General features: G+C 37.8%; 3 protein-coding genes across 5 annotated transcripts in view; all 3 read left to right on the top strand.

The window, feature by feature from the left end:
- Nucleotides 1-2,309: 2,309 nt before the first annotated feature.
- zgc:101783 (uncharacterized protein LOC447883 homolog) lies at nucleotides 2,310-7,654 on the top strand. Of its 2 annotated transcripts, XM_067436485.1 has the most exons (10): nucleotides 2,310-2,503; nucleotides 2,645-2,683; nucleotides 3,263-3,367; nucleotides 6,142-6,189; nucleotides 6,290-6,404; nucleotides 6,511-6,569; nucleotides 6,741-6,791; nucleotides 6,907-6,991; nucleotides 7,100-7,226; nucleotides 7,313-7,654. In XM_067436485.1, the coding sequence occupies exons 1-10, from the start codon at nucleotides 2,485-2,487 to the stop codon at nucleotides 7,400-7,402; spliced, it is 738 nt and encodes a 245-aa protein (XP_067292586.1). In that variant the 5' UTR covers nucleotides 2,310-2,484; the 3' UTR covers nucleotides 7,403-7,654. The 2 variants fall into 2 exon arrangements, with proteins under 2 accessions (XP_067292586.1, XP_067292587.1); XM_067436486.1 differs by lacking the exon at nucleotides 2,645-2,683.
- An 808-nt stretch (nucleotides 7,655-8,462) lies between these two features.
- On the top strand, nucleotides 8,463-13,507 carry LOC137064530 (E3 ubiquitin-protein ligase Hakai). 2 transcript variants are annotated; one of them, XM_067435926.1, is made up of 6 exons: nucleotides 8,463-8,525; nucleotides 9,099-9,257; nucleotides 9,641-9,741; nucleotides 9,841-9,924; nucleotides 9,996-10,069; nucleotides 12,272-13,507. In XM_067435926.1, the coding sequence occupies exons 1-6, from the start codon at nucleotides 8,513-8,515 to the stop codon at nucleotides 13,233-13,235; spliced, it is 1,395 nt and encodes a 464-aa protein (XP_067292027.1). In that variant the 5' UTR covers nucleotides 8,463-8,512; the 3' UTR covers nucleotides 13,236-13,507. The 2 variants fall into 2 exon arrangements, with proteins under 2 accessions (XP_067292027.1, XP_067292026.1); XM_067435925.1 differs by having other exon boundaries at nucleotides 12,257-13,507.
- Nucleotides 13,508-16,123: 2,616 nt separating this feature from the next.
- celsr1b (cadherin EGF LAG seven-pass G-type receptor 1b) overlaps nucleotides 16,124-20,302 on the top strand; it is a 53,490-nt gene continuing 49,311 nt past the window's right edge. The window contains exon 1 of the mRNA XM_067436328.1: nucleotides 16,124-19,805. Within this exon, the coding sequence (XP_067292429.1) occupies nucleotides 16,328-19,805 (3,478 nt within the window). The 5' untranslated portion in view covers nucleotides 16,124-16,327. The remainder of the gene's footprint in view (nucleotides 19,806-20,302) is intronic.

Here is a 20,302-nt window from a genome sequence, read left to right as displayed (position 1 = left end):
CTCAAATCAAACGGGTGCGCGCACGTGGGCAGATCCTTTAGAAAGCTGTGGTGGCCATGGTAGCGAGAGAGAGTGACAGTCGCCCAAGCCAATCACTTGTTTCAGCCCGAACGAAAATAATGAGCGGTGTTTATTGCAGAATTAAAAGTCTAGAGTCACTCAGTTTTTATACTCTCCTTTTCAGAGTACTTACATTTTAATTATGTATTATTGACATAAAGAAAGTTTAAACAAATTTGCTCAAACGTGTTTTAGATCATTCCTACCTACCCTACCTTTAAAGACAGCAGTATTTCCCAGTCTCTCAAACCCAAAGTAAAATAAAACCAGATTAAACTTGAAAGGCAGGACATGTATACTGCAGTCCAGCTAAAATAGAGATCCTGACAGGATTTTGAGGGATCTCATTAATTCAGAAAAACAGAACAAAATAATTTTTTCAAGAAAAAATTATTTCCTAATTAAGTCATTAATTCAGAAAAACAGAGCAAAAACGTTTTACATGAAAAATTATCTCACAATTTTGAGATAATTAACTTGTTAATTCAGAAAAACACTAGATTTTTTCCCCTAGTTTTTCCCCAAGTGAATGCAATACGCTTCCGTAGCAGAGCAGGGCCGAATGTTGAGGGAGCTGAGCAAGGCCGCTGGAGCAATTGTTGTGCAACACATGGCTCGCAAGCAAAAGGGCTTTTATTATGATGGGACACAGTCGCCGCACCATTTCTGCTTTTCCTGTCATGAGTATGTCGTATGCTCTGTTTATCATATTAGACACATTTAAGTGTGTTTAAAATTATGTTATGACGTCACTCTGTGCGTTCGCTAAGCGGCTGCCGTGACATTTGTTCACACTGCTAAGAGTAAAGTGTTTCTACCAAAATAAAACCAGAAACCGAGGGTAATGCAGATATGACTCAATTGACAGGCGACTCCCTCAGACGTCCCGGCTCATGGTTAAAATTGCAATTTTTTCACAATTACACAAATAGTTGGAAACATTGGTGTTTGTCAAAAAACAGCAGGTAATTCGGCCAGGGATTTTTACGCAGGTGGTGGGAGAAAAACACTGACATTCTAGATTCGGACTGCAATAAAATCACAGCTTAGCCTACTCAAAAACACAAAACAAACAAAGATGCCATCATCTGTAACATGTTGCAGTAGCCTACTAATAGGTGCTGTATTAATTGTGATTGTGTGATATAGGGCCAAATGCCCTCTTATATTGTAAAATATAATGACAACCGACTAAAGTCTGAGTCGGACTCATTGTGGGCAACATCTACGATCTGTGTGTAGCTGTCAGTTAAGCCACATGAGATCACCAGATCAAGTGTGTGAACTTGTTTGTGTGTGGGGCCAGTTATATGCTGCATAAGGCAAAATGAGTTAAGTAGCCTAACTCTGTGAAATAAACAATCAATGGATAGTGAATTACATCCATCTGGATTTTGAAATCAGGGATTAAAACATTTTCATAGTTGGTTAAAATACACAAAGCAGTTCTTCAAGATCATTAAGAAAGCCTTTTTGTTGTGTCAAGGAGGATAATAGAGAACTAATAACATAACAGGGTGTTCACTCTTTAGATGCAATGCAAGGTATTCAAATGTTTCAAAATATTCAAGAAATATGTTAGCAACTTGACAGCACAAAGTAGTGAACAGGCAGGCAACTCCACCACCCTTCTTATTAACACTATACCACACACACAGACACAAAGCCAAACCTGTTTGTTTATAAATATTCTTACAATATCGAAGATAAAATGGTTGTGTAGTTTAAAATATAATTTTAATAGGCCTACATGTTTATTAACTTCAAGGGTTTGCATAAAGATACTAACGTCTATGACTCGACACCACCATCTAGCGGTTTGGCTGCGTAGCGCGTTGTGCGTACTCGAAGAACGACAGACTCACCAACGTGAGCACACGTACGGCGTCCACAAACGGTCAATAGCCTTCTTTGTCCTACTAATTTCCTTAATAGGTACAACAGAATTGCAGAAAATATAACATGAACTCACAAAGGGAATATTTCTACAAAGTGAGTTGGATAAATTGCTTTAGTACTTTTATGTAGGCTAGCTATAATAGCCATGCAGTTCTCTGTGGTCCTTTTAATAGGTCTTGATTTTCTATTTAATATTCATAACGACAGCAAACATAATTTACATATAAGTTGACAAACTGGAAAAGCCACGTTTTAACCAGAATTCTAAAGAACGAGTTATTCAAGTTGGACAGAATATGGGTTAGATGCAGTTCATACCTTTGCACTGCCATTAGTCAGCGAGTCTAAAGTCTAGAGCAAACGTATTCAATTAGATCCGCTGTGGCAAGGACTCCAGCTCTGATTTTTTTTCTTCTTCAAATGATAGATTGCCGATGTGGTCTGCTGAATAACAAGATTTTTTTTCCTTTTACACATTCTTAAAGTGGATCTACAGTTTCTGTGAGGAGAGCGGAACATTCAGTCATGATATACGTTAGAAGAGGTAGATTTTGCCTCTCTCTCTCTCTCTCTCTCTCTCTCTCTCTCTCTCTCTCTCTCTCTCTCTCTCTCTCTCTCTCTCTCTCTCTCTCTCTCTCTCTCTCTCTCTCATGGTTCATGTTTATGTTGACATTTTTATTTCTAGTTGGTCCCCTTATGGTACACAGGAGACAGAGAGACACAAGTAAGTTGTGCTTTTGAAGACATGTCTCGTTCAGTGCAGTGTTTACCTTCCTGGTTATATTGTCTTCTATAACAATGCCAAGGTAGTAGCTATTTGAAAAGTGAATGTGAATGAAAATGTTTCCGTAGTTTGCATAGTTGGCAGACTATAAAAGCTTTATATTCTCAGCCTTTAACTGTTTTTTTATTTATTTATTTTTTATTTTTATGTCACAGCCCTACTTGACTTTTTATAGCAATGTATAAAAAAGTATTTTTTTTCTATCAAAACCAACAAAATGTAAATTAGGTTGAATTATGCCCATGTTCATGCCGATGAAAACATGTTATGTCTGCTTAAACAGGCTATCTGTTGTTTTGTTACTGGTTCAAGGTGGTCTACAAGATCTACGAGATTGCTAATGACCATACATGATCAACATGGTCCAGAAAATATGAAAAAACAGCTACCATCTGAAAATGATCTTAATACATATCGAAACTTGTGTTCCTCTTTTGCAAGGATGCTCTGCAAACATTAAATCTACTTACAAAGATGGCTATTAATATAATTATTTTTAATCACAATTTATTTTCACAGAAAAATGTAAATATGTTTTCATGCTGGCTGCCCTCATAATATCCGTAAGCCTTGTTCTCAAGCTCCTAGAGATGAATCCTGAATTAACAGCATCACAGTTAGTGGGTGAGTAACTGAAATAAGGAATATTTTACTTTATTCATTTAATTTCTAAATTAATTTAGCTTCTATAAAATTTATTTTATACATACATACATACATACATACATACAATGTATGTTTATAAAATTTCTACTGATATATATATATATATATATACAGTTGCGAGAAAAAGTATGTGAACCTGTCAGAATATGTGCAAATGTGAATAATTTTACTTAAATAAGAGAGATCATATAAAATGCATGTTATTTTTTATTTAGTACTGTTCTGAATTAGATATTTTACATAAAATATGTTAACATAAAGTCCGCAAGACAAAAAAAGGCTGAATTAATTCAAATGTGAATCATTTTTTTCACTTTTAAAAGGTTTCAAAAGGTTCAAAAGGTTATGAAACATTGATTCACAATACTGTATCATTCCCTGTATGAGATCCATGGCTGTTTCTGTGTATTGTGACAGTTGTTCTTGAGTAACATGTTTGTCTTGAGCAATTAAACTATCCAATGTTCTTCAAAAAAAATACTGGCGACTGTATGATTTTGAGATCCAATTTCACACTGAGGACAACTGAGGGACTCTAACATATAACAATATTTAAAAAAAAAAAAAGGTTGAAACATTCACTGATGCTCCAGAAAGAAACACGAGGCATTATAAGAGGCCGGGGTGAAAACTTTTGAACATAATTAAAATGTCCCAACATTTTTTATTTTGTTTATTTTTTGCCTTAAGTACTGCCCTTCGGAAGTAACAGAAGATACTTACATGTTTCCTGAAAGACAAATTAAGTACAATTTACCTTATTCTTCGAATTTAAACATTTTAACCCCTGGCCTCTTAATGCGTTGTGTTTCCTTCTGGAGCTGCAGTGAATGTTTCACCCTTTCTTTTTTTTAATACTTGTGTTTGAGTCCCTCAGTTGTCCTCAGTGTGAAAAAGATGGATCTCAAAATCATACAGTCACTGCTGGAAAGGGTTCAAATATGCAAAAGACGCTGAAAAACTGAAGAATTTGCAGGACCTGAAGTATTTTTCTGAAGAATGTTGGGCAGTTTAACTGCTCAGGACAAACAAGAGACTCAAGAACAACCATCACAAAACACAAAAACAGCCGTGGATCATCCAGGGAATGACACACAATATTGAGATTCAATGGTTCATAAACTTTTAAATGTGGTCGTTTTAATAAATTCATGTATTTTTGTCTTGTGAACTTATGTAAACTAATGTAAACTAAATGTAACTATTGTAAACTTGTGAACTAATGTAAACAAAATGTAAAAATCTTTTATGTAAAATGTCTTATTCAGGACAGGGTAGGCCTACTTCAGCACTGGAAATATAAATCTGTATTTAAACTGGGTCATTAATGTAGTAGAAATGTGAAATTATTTTTGAATTTGGTACCTTCTAGACTGAGAAAAGACAGAAAATGTATTTTTGAAAGTATAATTATATACTGAACGTGTCTGTTCAATATAACGATCGAGTTGTTGCGTGACGCCCGTTTCACACATAGCCTACTCCGTCTGCAGTGCGTGTTGCGTTGCAGGATCCGCACGCCCTGTTGTGCTTTCACATATGCTGCGTTTGCAGTCCGCAACTGATCCGCTGTTGCATACCACAAACACAGCATTTATTCATTATTTTTTATTTAAAATCCAAAAGTTTTTACTGAACATGGCTAGTCAGAATTGCAATTCTCTTTGTTTACTCTTTCATAGAAGTCAGGTTAACGTAGCTACTACATTTATACGACATTTATTCAATTCATTTATTCATATTTATATACTTTAGATTTAGCTCACACAAGTGGCAAAACATTTAAACACAAGTTAAAGCCTAAAATCATAAACATTTTAAATTAGAAACTTACAAAGGCTATTCAAAAACAGCCGACTCTCGTCTTTTCTTTAGTTTTCAAGCCCTTTTAAAAGAAATCCTGATAAAGAACAAGTGCTATCCATTATGGCACTTTTTTTAACCTAAATGAGGTGTCGTTTTGTTGCTTTACTTGAGAAAAAAGCCATGTGTTGACTTTGAAACGAGTATATTTTAAATGATATGCATCAGTGGTGAAATTACTAGATTTTCGCGTCAGTACATGTTTATTTTAATGCGAACAATGTTCTATCACTTTAATGCAGCAGTGCAGCACTATGGTAGCCTGACAAGCCAGACACACATTAAGATGTTTGGTCTGGAATCTCACCATAGACAGGGCTCAATCCGAGGGGCGGGATTGGCCCGTCCAGATTGAGAGGAATACAGCTCAGAAGGGTATTGAGAGTTCCTAGACGACACTTGCGGGCAGATTAAATTTGCTGCCTCTAGGGTGCACAGCAAAAAATAGACTCGGTACGAAAACGATCCGTGCACTGCTGCAGACGCAACGCTCCTGGAACGGACTGACGGACAGCATCCGCGTGCAGTGTGAAAGCTGTAATCCGTTACATGGGTACTGAAAAAACTTCAGACGGAGTAGGCCTATGTGTGAAACAGCCGTGAGTCTCACAGCACTAACGCCGGTTTCACACATACTCCGTCTGCAGTGCGTGTGCATTTAAAAAAAAAAAATATATATATATATATATAAATAAATAAATGCTGTGTTTGTGGTATGCAACAGGATCAGTTGCGGACTGCAAACGCAGCATATGTGAAAGCATTTTTTTTCTTCTTTTTTTTCTTTCTTTTTTTTTCTGCAAGTGGTTCACATTTTCTTCCAACTGTGTGTGTGTGTTTTATATTTTTCTCTCAACCTGATTGGTCAGTGGAGGAAGCACTTTCTGTCCAGTTGAAACCTGATCACAAAGATGATGGTAAGCAATCAAAAAAACAATCTAGTCTGGTACATTGTACCAAAAAAAAGTTGAAAGGCACACATTTACAAAGGCTATCTATTTCTTTATGTTTTATCAGGTCCTAAAAGCAAATGTGGCCTGCCAGAACCATGTCCTGGAAAAGATTTTGCCTTTAAGATTCACAGTGGTGCAACAAACAGTGTTGGGCCACAAATATGCTTTGATGGGAAAATGTAAGGCTTTGCAGTTGTCAAGTTTATGATCTATAATTTTACTGAATATTTAAGCGAACACCATAAGTGTTACAGAATTTAAACAAGTTCTGCCATTTTGTTTTAGGATAATAAAGAAAGACACACGTGGTAATTGGCTAGGAATTAATATTGCTGTAATCAATGGTAAGTTTGATGTGCCCTTTAATATATATATATATATATATATATATATATATATATATATATATATATATATATATATATATATATATAATATTTTATAAAATTTCATAAAAATATTTTAGCAATACTTTTTTAGCAATATATATTCTTTCTTATTTATTAAAAATTCAGAAAAAACTGGTGAACACATCAAGACTGGCAGCTTCAATATGTGGACCGGATGTATGTTATATCTTGACATCCCTGCACCATGTTGTTCAGTATTTCTGCATTATAAAAACATATTTGCATTCTCAGTTCACGTGTATGTAATAAATAAATCTTTTGTTGTTGACAGCGGTTGAGGATTTGATCGAGTTTCTAAAGTCAATCGAGGATGGTTCGCTTGTGTTGATAGCAACTTTTGATGATCCAGCCACAAAGTAGAGTTTCTTTCTCTAGTTTCATCATATACCGCATGCACACTTATGCATGCAATTTATGACAGTGTTTTCTTATTGTGTCATGATTTGTATGATTCTTTATTATAGACTTAATGATGAAGCAAGGGCACTAATTGCAGAGCTTGGCAGTTCATATATTTCCAAAATCAAATTCAGAGATAACTGGCTCTTTGTGGGAGGGAAGAAAACCATGACCCAAGTATATTTTGAGCAGGTAATGGCATTCCCAAATTCACGTGCTTACGTTTGTCCAATGAAAAAACTTAATAAATGTATGTCTCTCTATTTTCTCTTTTTCAGCACATGAAGAATGACAAAGGAACTAATAAATACGAAAACTGGCCAGAAATGATTGAGATAGAAGGTTGCATACCAAGAGTAATAGAATAATACTATTCTTTTCTGCAGCACAATTTGTTCCACTAAAAGAACTGTTGCCGGTCATTTTTTAACCAAGCATCAGAAGCTTTACTTGTCTTCAACAATGCAGCAAGCTGAGCCACATCTGATGTTATTTGTTGTCCACTTTTTTGGACATATGCAGTTTCTATCATAACTATAGTGTCATTTTTTTAACAGTTTATCCTGGATTTTATATTGCAATACAATATAATATAGTATGATAGGTTGTATTGTGTTGGGCTTTAGGGTAAAATGTATTTTATAAATATAATTGTAAATTGAATAATTGTAATTAACAATTTATATTATGGTTTTCATGGTTTATTTATGTTACAGTGTTTTTGTTTGTCTGTATCCTATATAAAACATTACTGTTGTGTTCAATTCTGGGTGTTATTGCTTGTAACACTACTTTTGCTGATTGCTTAGGTCAGAGGTTTTCAAACTTTATGATTCTAAGAAACCAAATATGATGAACCCTGTAGACCCCCTTCCTAAAATCCATCTATACATTTTATTTATGAAAAAAAAAACCTTTAAACTGTAAGATAAATTATATTTTTTACTATAAATTATAAATACAACATATTGTTTCCAAACTTATTGGGCTTTACTTAATGTTGGATGTATAAACCTGAAAAGAATATTTGTATAGGCCTAACATTTTCAATTAAAAATTATTTGTAAAAACAACTTTCACAATAAATGGATGTAAGCAGCCTACGTCCTGGGTTAAGAATACTGCCTTACAAAACCAGTAAGCAAAATAAAGAGGACCAGTGAGAAAATCTCACTATAAGATACAAAGCAAATATAATGCTGGAAATATAAAGCCTACGGCCATCAAGAAGAGGAACATTTGGAAATTAAACGGAATGTTCAGCAGACTTTTTATTCTCTGCAATTTTCTGGGGACAAATTTCTTTTCCCTGCTTTGAAAGTAGGTAAACGCAACTGAATAAATATCAGCATTTAACGAGAGAGAAAACAAGAAGCAAAATATCATATGCGTAAATTGAGCGCATTGTTGAACTCCAAACCACACCAAGCCACTCCCATCACCTCATCGCAGATTCGCAGTATGAACAGCGTCAAGTCATGGACCAAAATGGTAAGCTACAAGCTAATGTAACGAAGCATTTTACTGCAGCTTCACCTTTTAAATACCCCAAATGCTTTCGAGTGAAAGGTAGTCACGTGCCAGTAAAGCAGCGAGGCATGGTGCTTTTTATACGGTGCTGTGTATGGGCAGTAAGGCATTAATGGATGTATCCAGCTAGCCGCTGACATGACCAACTAGTGCTGCGCGCGGGTCCAGCAAGTGCCAGATTCAAATAAACACAGGAGACATCAACACTGGACTTCCAAATATCTTTTTAAACACAGTTATACTGATTAGTTACTATGTAAAGATGTAAGTTTTGAAGTCATTGCCACTACTAGAGATACTAAGTTTACAGCACAGGTCTCTATTCCTTTATTTTAAAAAATACATTATGCTAATATCTGTCTGCTTGTGTAAATTTGTCCATTTCCTCCTTTTAAGAAGTGTTAATTTCTTATGTTAATATTTTGTGATTAATGTAATACTACTACTACTAATAATAATAATGTATCAGTTTTAGTATTGTGGTTGCTAGTGTGTTTCTTATTAATGATGCCTTGTAACATTATGTTTCCACAGATAATGACCTTCAAGGAACTGATGGTTCGGGATCCCTTGGAGGTCTTGATGTTCGCAGACAGATCCCAATTAAGTTACTGTCTAAACAGACGTTAAGAGGAAAGCCGTCCACCCGCCCTCAGCGTCCAACCACCAGACTGCCCTCAAAAAGCGAAGAAGGTTGGTCTTACTTAGTGGATGCTGTACAGTTTCAAAAGAGTGTGTTATTACATTGTTCACACTACACATAAATCTGATTCGTATCTGATCTTTAGGACCGACTGTCAGCACACAAGGGATACAATTATATGTCTGTTAAGACAGTATTTTAAATATCTGGTATATTTACATTGATGTCTAATGCTCACAAAGTTACTTTTTAAAACATTTGTTATTTAATAAAATAAAATGAATACATTATTACGTTGTGATTCCTTAATTCAATTGAAGCATTTACTATCATTTTTTTTATTTCAGGTTTTGTTTTAAATTTGTTTATGCATAATAATGGTCATTTGCCAATGAATTATAACATTAAAATATTGGTCTATTGTGATCTTCAGAGTCTTTCAGCTATAACCAAGAGGAAAGATTTGAGTGTAAATCTGGAGATGCTTATGGAAACCAGCGCAGATTTCCTCAACCGATCTTCTGGGATTATAAGGTTAATTTTTTTTTTTTTACATACATTTTTTAAATTAATATTTTTGTAACAATAATTTGGAATTGAAGTAAATACTGAATGGTGTGCTTATTTCCTCAGCTCAACTTAGTAGGAGTAAAAGACGACACTCCAGTTCATTTCTGTGACAAGTGTGGCCTGCCCATAAAGCTCTATGGACGAATGGTAAGAAAGTCCCTAAAACACACTTTTTTACTACTGGATATCTTGCTTTGAAACATTTTTCTTTCTTCCAGATTCCCTGCAAGCATGTTTTCTGCTATGATTGTGCAGTTCACTATGAGAAGAAATGCGACAAGATGTGCCCGGGGTGAGTTTCTCATACTCATTTTTTTAGGTGGATTGTATCTTGTCTGAGGTTTGTTTGAGGTTCAAGTGATGCTTTTAAAAACAGACCATGTCCATCCATGGTATATAAAGTTTGGCAATAGTGTTCCTCTAAATGTTGCCTGTAGGGTGCAAGCAAATCAGGAAAATTTAGCATGTTCTGTTTCCTTGGTAACGTCTGTAGGCCTAAGAATAGGAATGTCAGCTGACTTTATGTGGTTCAGATGCACATGCTTGTCTTAAAAATCCAGTGTTGTTGTGGGAGCTATAAAGAGTATCTATTTCTAGAGTGGACCGATGTTCACTGTGGCAATGGAAATGGCAAAGAAAAATGGGAAAATCGGACTTCTTTATCAGAATAGTTTTCATTAGAGATTGTACAGTCATATATACCGTAATTTATATTATTAATATGTGACCCTTGACCACAAAAACAGTCATAAGTTGCACATGTAGGCTGTAGGCTACATTTGTGGCAATAGCAACAATACATTGTAATGGGTAAAAATTATTTAAAAAAAATGTAGCCTATGCCAAAAATCATTAGTATACTAAAGGGGTACTTCAGCGCTGGGAAGATGAATCTGTATTTAAACTGGGTCATCAATGCAGTAGAAATGTGAAATTATTTTTGAATTTGGTGTCTTCTAGACTGAGAAAATGCAGAAAATGTATTTTTGTCCCATGGGGATGAAAGACTACAATTCCCAGAATGCTTCGCTGCCCTGTGAGGCCATTCCCAACACCACCAACTTCATTACTGTGACGGAGTTAGAGAAGACACTACAATTAAAAACTGAACGTGTCTGTTCAATATAATGAGTGAGTCACCGCGCGAGTATCACAGCACTGAGCACTGACTGCAGGAGTGATGAGAGCTGAGGTAATTGCGACTACACTCGCGGCATACATTCACAACGCGAGTTCAGTCTGGCGCGTTTCAGTTCATGCCTTTGCAAGCTTAACTTTCATAGAAATGAATTTGAGAAGTTAAAAGACTTACATTGCTCACCATAGCTCCGTTTAAATGATCCTGTCTGCAAGCTGAGCTCTCCCTGCAAGCTGAGTGAAATCTCCCATCCCCCAATGCCGGATTCAAAACATGCGGAAATGGCTCCCTCTGCTGGCTGTAGTCTTTAGCCTTTGGCCAAACATTCCTCCTATGATGCAAAAATCGTCATTTTGCATCATAGGAGGAATTTTTCCAGAAATAAAATGCATAAATCTCTCGTCTCAGGGAGATATGAGGGGGGAAAGCACAATAATTTGAATATTCTCCAGGGTTTCTACTGATACAAAGCCATATGCTAATCGCTGAAGTAACCCTTAAGTAAAGATCATGGTCCAGGAATATTCTGTAAATTTCCTACCATAAATATATAAAGTATTTCTTATTATTAGTAATAATGCCTTGCTAAGGACTTCATCTTGCTAACTTTAATGGTGATTTTCTCAATATTTTTTGCATCCTCAAATTTCAGATGTTCAAATAGTTGTATATTGGGCAAATATTATATTCTAACAAATGCTGTATAATTTTCAATTTTAAAAAAATGACCCGTTTGAATGGTTTTATGGTCCAGGGTCGCATATATCATAAATCATAACATTTCCAGTGTTAGTTGATAATATTAGACTGTTTACAACAAATTTTCAACTAAAAACAGGAACCTTTTTATTCGTTTTGTCCATTCATTTACACAACAACAGCGTTTTGGGGGCCTGAAAAGGGTTTTTGTTCTGACAGTTCGCAGTTCTTTTCATATTTTATTACCATTTTTTGAACAATAGCAAATAAAATGTGATAATGTGAGAAAATGTTGAAGGTGTCTGAATAAATTTTGTTTTGACTATGTGCTGACCCAATAATTTAAAAAACAAAACAAAAACCTGGGCCAAATTTAGTCCGGTAATCTGACTAGAACCTGTATATTCTGCCATTATTATAAAATCAAAAAAGAAGTAGTGTCTTCTGATAATTATAGTAATAAATAATAAGGATTTATGTCGATATTGTCCAAAATTTTGTCTAGTGTGTTCCTAGACTTTTAGAGGGCAATGTAAATAGCAGAACCTTTTTTTGTTCTTGATATAAATGTCCTCAGATATAAATGGAAGAGTAATAGTTTGTGTATCCGAGTCCACTTCCCTTACTAAATCCTAAGTTCAGTTTGTCCCTCTACAGCTGCACAGACGCTGTCCAGCGCATCGAGCAGTGCCAGCGCGGCTCCCTCTTCATGTGCAACATTGTGCAAGGCTGCAAACGCACCTACCTCTCACAGCGAGACCTGCAGGCCCACGTCAACCATCGCCACGTAAGGGCCAGCAAGGCCGGAAGCTCTCGCCCGGATCCACCACACCCGACGCTGGCCTCCGACCCACCAGACCGCTTCCGGTTGCCACCACCTCCCCACCTGTCTAAATCACACCCTCTCATTCCTTCCCCACTGCAAGGCCACGATACCTACAGCCATCCACCTCCATCCTCGCCCTCCGATCCGGGGCCTTCCCCACGGGCCCTCCCCCCGGAGACCTTCCGGATTGCCACAGTGACCACACGGAAGCATAGCAACCTCATCACAGTGCCCATTCAAGATGATTCGGGGAGCTTGGGCCCCTCTCCCCGTGACACCCACCCACAGACACCTCCCGGCCTGCCTCCACACCATCTTCCTGGTGATTACTCCAGCCAATCAGTGGTGTCGCACCCGCATCACATAATGCCTCCACCACAACAGACACATTACAGGCCTCCGCCGCCCCCACCCCCCACTCTCAGCATCCCCATGCAACACCCGCCACAAGGCTCAGCCACACCTCACATGGTTTACAACCAGGCACCTCCCATGTCAACACCCCCTCCACCTGGACACATCATCAGCCAGATGCCCCCCTACATGAATCACCCTCCACCAGGTCTGATTCCCCCAGTCAGTGCCCCCCCTCCACACCACTACAACCCAAACTCAATGCCACAGGACCAAGGCACTCTTAGCCCTCCTTTTACCCAACCAGGTGGCATGAGCCCGGGGATGTGGCCCAATCCACGAGGACCCCATCCGCCTCGTATGCAGGGGCCACCACCACAGGGACAGATGCCAGGGCCTCACCACCCTGACCAGTCACGATATAGACCGTATTACCAGTAGCACTCTGCCTATGTTGGCTCTATCAGACAGTTTGAGCATAGACAGCATAATTTCCAACTTGACACGGTTGACTAAGCTGTGTGGGCTGTTTGTTTTCTGATATAATCATCCCCATTGCTGGCAATTTTTGTACTAATGTTCCTCAGTCAGGGTGGTTCTGTGGAATTATAAAGATGTTTTTGGTTGGAAGAATTTTACAGTTTTGTTTGAAACGTTTACATAATGTTTTACCCAGCAACTGCAATAAATTAAACTTGAACACATGAATTTTATACAGATTTTTAGTTTGAATTTCATCACTTCTGGGCACAAAGATTGAAGCTAGTTAGAGGGATACACCCTCATGTCATTCCGAACCTGTGTGGCTGACTTTCTTGTGTAGAACACAAAATAAGATATTTGAAAAATATTTTGACAGAATTGTTGGTGAACCACTCTTTTTACAATTATTATTTGGATGTGTAAGTCAGTATTTATTAAAAAAAATCAGCAGAATGTAAAGAAATATATTGTTTGTGTGTGTTTAGCGAACATACTAACAGTTACACTGTGAGAGAGAGAGAGAGAAAAAAATCACATTTGTGAAAGTCTATTTTTTTTAATTCAAACTAAAGTCTGTTTTAAAGGGTTAGTTCACCCAAAAATTAAATTGATGTCATTAATGACTCACCCTAATGTCGTTCCACACCCGTAAGGCCTCCGTTCATCTTCAGAACACATTTTAAGATATTTTATTTTTAGTCTGAGAGCGTATCCAAGTGTAGGCACACTATACTGTCCATGTCCAGAAAGGGAATAAAAACATCATCACAGTAGTCCATATGTGACATCAGTTGGTTAATTAGAATCTCTTGAAGCATCGAAAATACATTTTGGTCCAAAAATAACAAAAACTACGACTTTTCAGCATTGTCTTCAATCAATTGATCAATGATTCAGATCGCCAGTGTCACGTGATTTCAGCAGTTTGGCACGCGATCCAAATCATTGATCAATTCACTGATACACAACCGTTTGAATCTTTATTTGAGGACTGAACACAAACAAGGAAGAGAAGACAATGCTGAATAATGTCATAGTTTTTGTTATTTTTGGACCAAAATGTATTTTGAATGCTTCAAGAGACTCTAATCAACTAACTGATGTCACATATGGACTACTTTGATGATGTTTTTATTCCCTTTCTGGACATGGACAGTATAGTGTGCATACACTTAGATATGCTCTCGGACTAAATAAAAAAATATCTTCAACTGTGTTCCGAAGATGAACGGAGGTGGATGAACTAACCCTTTAACTGTTCTAATTCTATGAAAATAGAGAAGCCCAACAGAGGAATGAAATTGTTGTAATCATTTTCAGCAAAAAAAAATTCAACTGATGAGTGAGGAAACCAATGACAGCAAATCAGAATCCATCCACAGCAGGTGCTTATAATTTTACATTTACATTTACATTTAATCATTTAGCAGACGCTTTTATCCAAAGCGACTTACAAAAAAGGGGAGAGTAATAGAAGCAACGGAACAGACAAGGCCAAAAACCTGTAAGAGCTGTAAGAAATCTCAATTAATTAGCACAATACACAACTTTTTTTTTTTTTTTTTTTTTTAAAGACAGACATCTACAACAAAAACTCACGTCCGCAAAGTGCGGAACACTGGATTTTGATAGCTATGATAACAACCCATTAGGACTAAGGCTGTTGCCCCAGCTTAATTAACAGAACATTATCAGGCATTAATTTGGATTCTAATATAGTTAGTGTTATCATTCTTGGTGTGAATGGGCCTCAATATTTTTCTCAGAATTAATTTTATTTAGCAAGTTACCCCAATTACTTTTACCTACCTTGTCCCCAAGTTATTTAGCATAAAGTTTCTCAAGAGTAACCACATGTTCCAACTGCAGGTGTGGAAATCTTCCACTAACGAATGATTAATTCATTGATTTTGTTTTTTAAGACATGAAATGCTTTTGTGCAATGTTTACGTAAAGTGCGTGTATATTTTTCTTTACAATAATTGGTGTGGCAAATACTTTTTGTGGCTGCATTATTCAAACCAGAAGCTGTACTAAATAACTTGTTTCCACAAGGGGGCATACTCAACGAAGATCTGCCATACAATACTATCATAGGAAACAATGTTTTATTTTCTTTGGATGTTAATGCAAACTAAGTTCTATTTCATGCAGTTTGATATTGTTAATTGAGAAAGAAGAGTGGACCATGAAATCTGTTTCCTTGAGAAAAACAAAAGATATTTCAGCACTTTCTTTTTCAAGAAATCATATTTTAATTATTTGAGTAAAAATATGTTATTGGGGTTTATTTATGGCTGAGATGTTTAATTTATGTAATAATGTATGAGGAAAAAACGGTGCATAGAATGAACAAACTAAGGCCTACAGCTAAAAGTGTTTAAATAGATTATGGAAATTTAAGAACAACCCAGGCCTGAGTGTAACAGTAAAAAAAAAAATTGACTATGTATGTATGTGTGTGAGTGTGTATATATATATATATATATATATATATATATATATATATATATATATGAAACTTCAAATTCTGAAAAATACAGAATTATAATGAAAACTTAGATTTTGAAACCAGAAAAAAATCATAAAAAGAAATAGTTTTATTTTTTAAAATCTATTTTTAACTTTATTCTTGTGTATCAGTATTTAGAAATACATCATCCTTTATCATAGTCTACACATTATCCTTTACAGCAGGGAAAAAATAACGTGAAAATTTGGATTGATTAAATGTTTTAATAGTTTACATTTAAGTTTAAAACTTTGTTCTTTAATTGCCACGAAAGGAGAGTGCTCGGCTGAGCTCATTGGATATTTCAAAAACACAATGCACGAGCAGGTCCATGCAAATTGTTGTGGGAGGGGAGGGAGAAGAGCCGGCTTACTCATTAAAACTTATCAGTGCAGCTCTCTGGTCCCGGCTGCTCTGCGCTCAGAATCATGCCTTGACCCAATGTGCACTTTCACGTTACAGGAATGGTTGGAATTTTGCAGACTGCAAACGTTCTGGATCCTTTGGACTAATTCTCTCAATGAGATGCGCGTGAGCCATGGAATTACCAGTGATATGGATGTGCTTTGGATTACTTATTCATCTCCCACCGTTTGGATGCTTGGATTTACATCTATCGGAAGCCCTCCAGCCTGGTGCAACACTGGCAAATGTATCAATCGGACCTGAATGGACGTACATAATCGACAGGAGTCTCACAGATAAGTCTTTACGGCACTTTCTTAAGATCAGAAGTGATGGGCTGGTATCACTCGCGCGCAAAGTTGACTGCACTCGTTTACCGAGAAATCCCGTGCCACTGTATTTGCGGATTCAATCTCTGCTTTCTGAAAACTTCATACTGCTTCATTTCAATACATTCGTTCATGGGCAGAACTGCTTCAACAAATACAAAAGGAAACATCATAACCCAGATGCATATGTGTATCTCTTGACTGGGTATGAGACATGTTTATCTTTGGATTCCTTACCCATAAACATTTACGAACGTTTACCTGTGTCCATGCGCAATTCTCTAATGTTTCGTGGTAGTTGCGTGGAGAAAGACCAGCGGCATGTTGTTTCCCTCACGAGTGCGAACCTCTGTTTACCTTTTCAGCGAGATGAAGCGAGTTTGCTTTGTTTAATGCCTAACTCACTGAATAGCTCTTTATTTGTCAATGTTAAAATACATTTAAGCAGAAAACACACTGAAGGTGAATTAGATCCGTGGGCTAAACGTCAAAAAAGAAACGTGAACTCTGCTCCTCAGTTCCAACTGCCAAACTACCAGGTATCAGTGCCCGAGAACGAGCCCTCGGGAACGCGCGTCATTACTCTCAAAGCCTTCGACGCCGATGACGGAGACGCTGGTGTTGTCGAATACGATATGGAAGCTTTTTTTGACAGCAGATCTAACCATTTATTTCAAATAAACCCTGAAACTGGCGGTATAACTACTCTACAACCTTTAGACAGGGAAGTTAAAGACACTCATGTGTTCAAAGTTACTGCTACGGATAGGGGAAGCCCTAAAAGATCAGCTATCGCGTACCTCACAATCACAGTCAGCGACACTAACGACCACGCGCCAGTGTTTGAACAGAATGAATATAGGGTTAGTATTCGAGAAAATGTAGAAGTAGGCTTTGAAGTGATGACTATTAGGGCTACAGATGGAGATGCCCCTTCTAATGCCAATATGATTTATAAGATTGTGAATAATGATGAGGTGAACACTTGCTTTGAAATTGATCCAAGGAATGGTTTGGTCAAAACCAGAGTCAGACCAGACAGAGAAGTCAAATCTCAGTACAGGATTATCGTGGAAGCCAATGACCAGGGAAGAGAGCCGGGTCCACGTACAGCAACAGCCACAGTGCACATCTTTGTAGAGGATGAGAATGATAACTACCCTCAGTTTAGTGAGAAGATATATGTAGTTCAAATTCCTGAAAACATAGCCGTGAATTCACAAGTAGCTGTGGTGAAGGCTACAGATAAAGATGCCGGAAATAATGCGAAAGTGCATTACAGCATCGTAAATGGTAATATAAAGGGACAGTTTTACATACACTCTCCTACAGGTGTCATTGATGTTATCAGCCCTCTAGATTATGAGATGATAAGAGAGTACACACTGCGAGTGAAAGCACGAGATGGAGGGCGGCCACCTCTTATTAATGGCACAGGTATGGTTGTAATCCAAGTGGTGGATATTAATGATAATGCCCCCATGTTTGTCAGCACACCCTTTCAGGCCTCTGTGTTAGAAAATGTTCCTGTTGGTTACTCAGTGATACACATTCAAGCTATCGATGCTGATTCAGGTGACAATGCTCATTTGGAATACAAGCTTACTGACACATCACCTGGTTTTCCTTTCACTATCAATAACAACACTGGATGGATTACGGTTCGTTTCGAGCTGGACAGGGAAACTACAGAGTTTTACAGTTTTGGTGTTGAGGCCAGAGACTGCGGGGTTCCTACAATGTCATCTTCAGCTAGTGTAAGTGTCACTATACTCGATGTAAATGACAATGTCCCCACCTTCACACAGCACATGTATAACCTAAAGGTCAATGAGGATGCAGCTGTGGGCACCAGTATGATTTCCGTCACAGCTGTAGACAGGGATGTAAACAGTGCGGTAACATACCAAATATCTAGTGGGAACACACGGAACAGGTTCGCCATCACCAGCCAGAGTGGAGGGGGACTTATTACTTTAGCACTACCTCTGGACTATAAGCAAGAAAGGCAGTATCTCCTAACAATCACTGCCTCAGATGGTACTCGCCATGACACAGCTCAAGTCTTCATTAATGTGACTGATGCAAACACCCATCGGCCAGTATTTCAAAGTGCTAACTACCAGGTTTTAGTGAGCGAGGACCGGCCCGTAGGCTCAACTGTTGTGGTCATTAGTGCCACCGATGAGGACACTGGTGAAAATTCCCGTATCACTTATGTAATGGAGGACAATGTGCCACAGTTCAAGATTGATCCTGACACTGGTGCCATCACGACTCAGATTGAGATTGACTACGAAGATCAGGCCTCCTACACGCTTGCCATCATTGCCCGTGACAACGGCATTCCCCAAAAATCAGACACCACATATGTAGAAATTATCATTCTTGATGCCAATGACAATGCACCCCATTTCCTCCGGGACATATACCAGGGAACAGTGTTCGAGGATGCACCGGTATACACTAGCGTACTCCAGGTATCCGCTTCAGACAGAGACTCAGGTTCTAACGGTCGACTGAGCTACACCTTCCAGGGAGGGGATGATGGTGAGGGGGACTTTTTTATTGAGCCTTACTCTGGGATTATCAGAACAGCCCGCAGGCTTGACAGGGAAAATGTTGCAGTATATAACCTCAAGGCGTTTGCAGTGGACAAAGGAGTGCCCCCTCTCAAAGCAGCCGTAGACATTCATGTATCCGTGTTGGACATAAACGACAATGCCCCTGTGTTTGAGAAGGACGAATTGTATATATACATAGAGGAAAACAGTGCCGTAGGGTCCACTCTTGCCCGTGTAAGTGCCACAGATCCAGATGAAGGTACCAATGCCCAGATCCTGTACCAGATTGTTGAGGGCAATATTCCTGAGGTCTTCCAGCTTGACATCTTCAGCGGAGATCTTATTGCCCTTACTGACCTAGACTACGAGACCAAGATGGAGTACATAATAGTGGTCCAGGCCACTTCCGCACCACTTGTCAGTCGGGCCACTGTACATGTCCTCCTAGTAGATGTCAATGACAATGACCCCGTTCTACAGGATTTTGAGATTATTTTTAACAACTACATTACCAATAAATCCAGCAGCTTTCCCACAGGAGTTATCGGGAAGGTGCCTGCTCGTGATCCAGATGTGTCTGACAAGCTCCTCTACACATTTGTTGAGGGAAATGAACTCAGCATGCTGATTCTCAATCAAGACACAGGGGAGTTAAAGCTGAGCAAGGACTTAGATAACAACAGGCCACTTGAGGCAACGATGAGGGTAACGGTTTCAGGTGAGACTCACATAATAATACATTATTTGGGGGAAAAAATTGTTTCAAAAAGTTAAAAGCTTTTTGTGGCGAAATATTGTGTGCAGTGGTTTGAGGATTTTCAAAATGTGCTTTGCAAGTTGCCTTGTTAGAGTAGAAGTAGATTTGTGCAAGCTTTATTCTTTTCATGGTGTGTTAATTGGATTTCTTTGATGCTCTTGGTGATAGTGATCTTCCTCCGTGTGTGCTCTTCTCTTCTGGTGGGTTCTCAGTCCCTGAATATCTAAATTATTTTCACAGCCTTACTGTTTCTCTGCTTATGCTCAACAATAGGCCTGTTTGTTTGTACTCCCTATTGCGAGCAACTAAGCATATCCACAACTGTTATGCAATTTTATATGCAGCAATTCTGAAATGGCCATCTATTTATAAGTTTCTTGTTTACAATATATTATTCAATAAATATGAGATCTCTCTTTATAAAAACGTTTGTACCTCAGCCTATCAGTGATTCTATT

The sequence above is a fragment of the Pseudorasbora parva genome, chromosome 25 (assembly GCF_024679245.1).
Source record: "Pseudorasbora parva isolate DD20220531a chromosome 25, ASM2467924v1, whole genome shotgun sequence".
NCBI lineage: Eukaryota > Metazoa > Chordata > Actinopteri > Cypriniformes > Gobionidae > Pseudorasbora > Pseudorasbora parva.
The sequence above is the reverse complement of the archived record's forward strand: the minus strand, read 5'-3'. Positions and strand labels throughout refer to the sequence as shown.

What these genes read in the sequence shown, in the direction of transcription:
- zgc:101783 (XM_067436485.1), top strand. An exon ending in CAGGAGACAGAGAGACACAA is followed by an intron (nt 2,684 to 3,262) that starts GTAAGTTGTGCT and finishes TTATTTTCACAG; the next exon opens with AAAAATGTAAATATGTTTTC. An exon ending in CCCAAGTATATTTTGAGCAG is followed by an intron (nt 7,227 to 7,312) that starts GTAATGGCATTC and finishes TCTCTTTTTCAG; the next exon opens with CACATGAAGAATGACAAAGG.
- LOC137064530 (XM_067435925.1), top strand. An exon ending in CGATCTTCTGGGATTATAAG is followed by an intron (nt 9,742 to 9,840) that starts GTTAATTTTTTT and finishes TTATTTCCTCAG; the next exon opens with CTCAACTTAGTAGGAGTAAA. An exon ending in TAAAGCTCTATGGACGAATG is followed by an intron (nt 9,925 to 9,995) that starts GTAAGAAAGTCC and finishes TCTTTCTTCCAG; the next exon opens with ATTCCCTGCAAGCATGTTTT.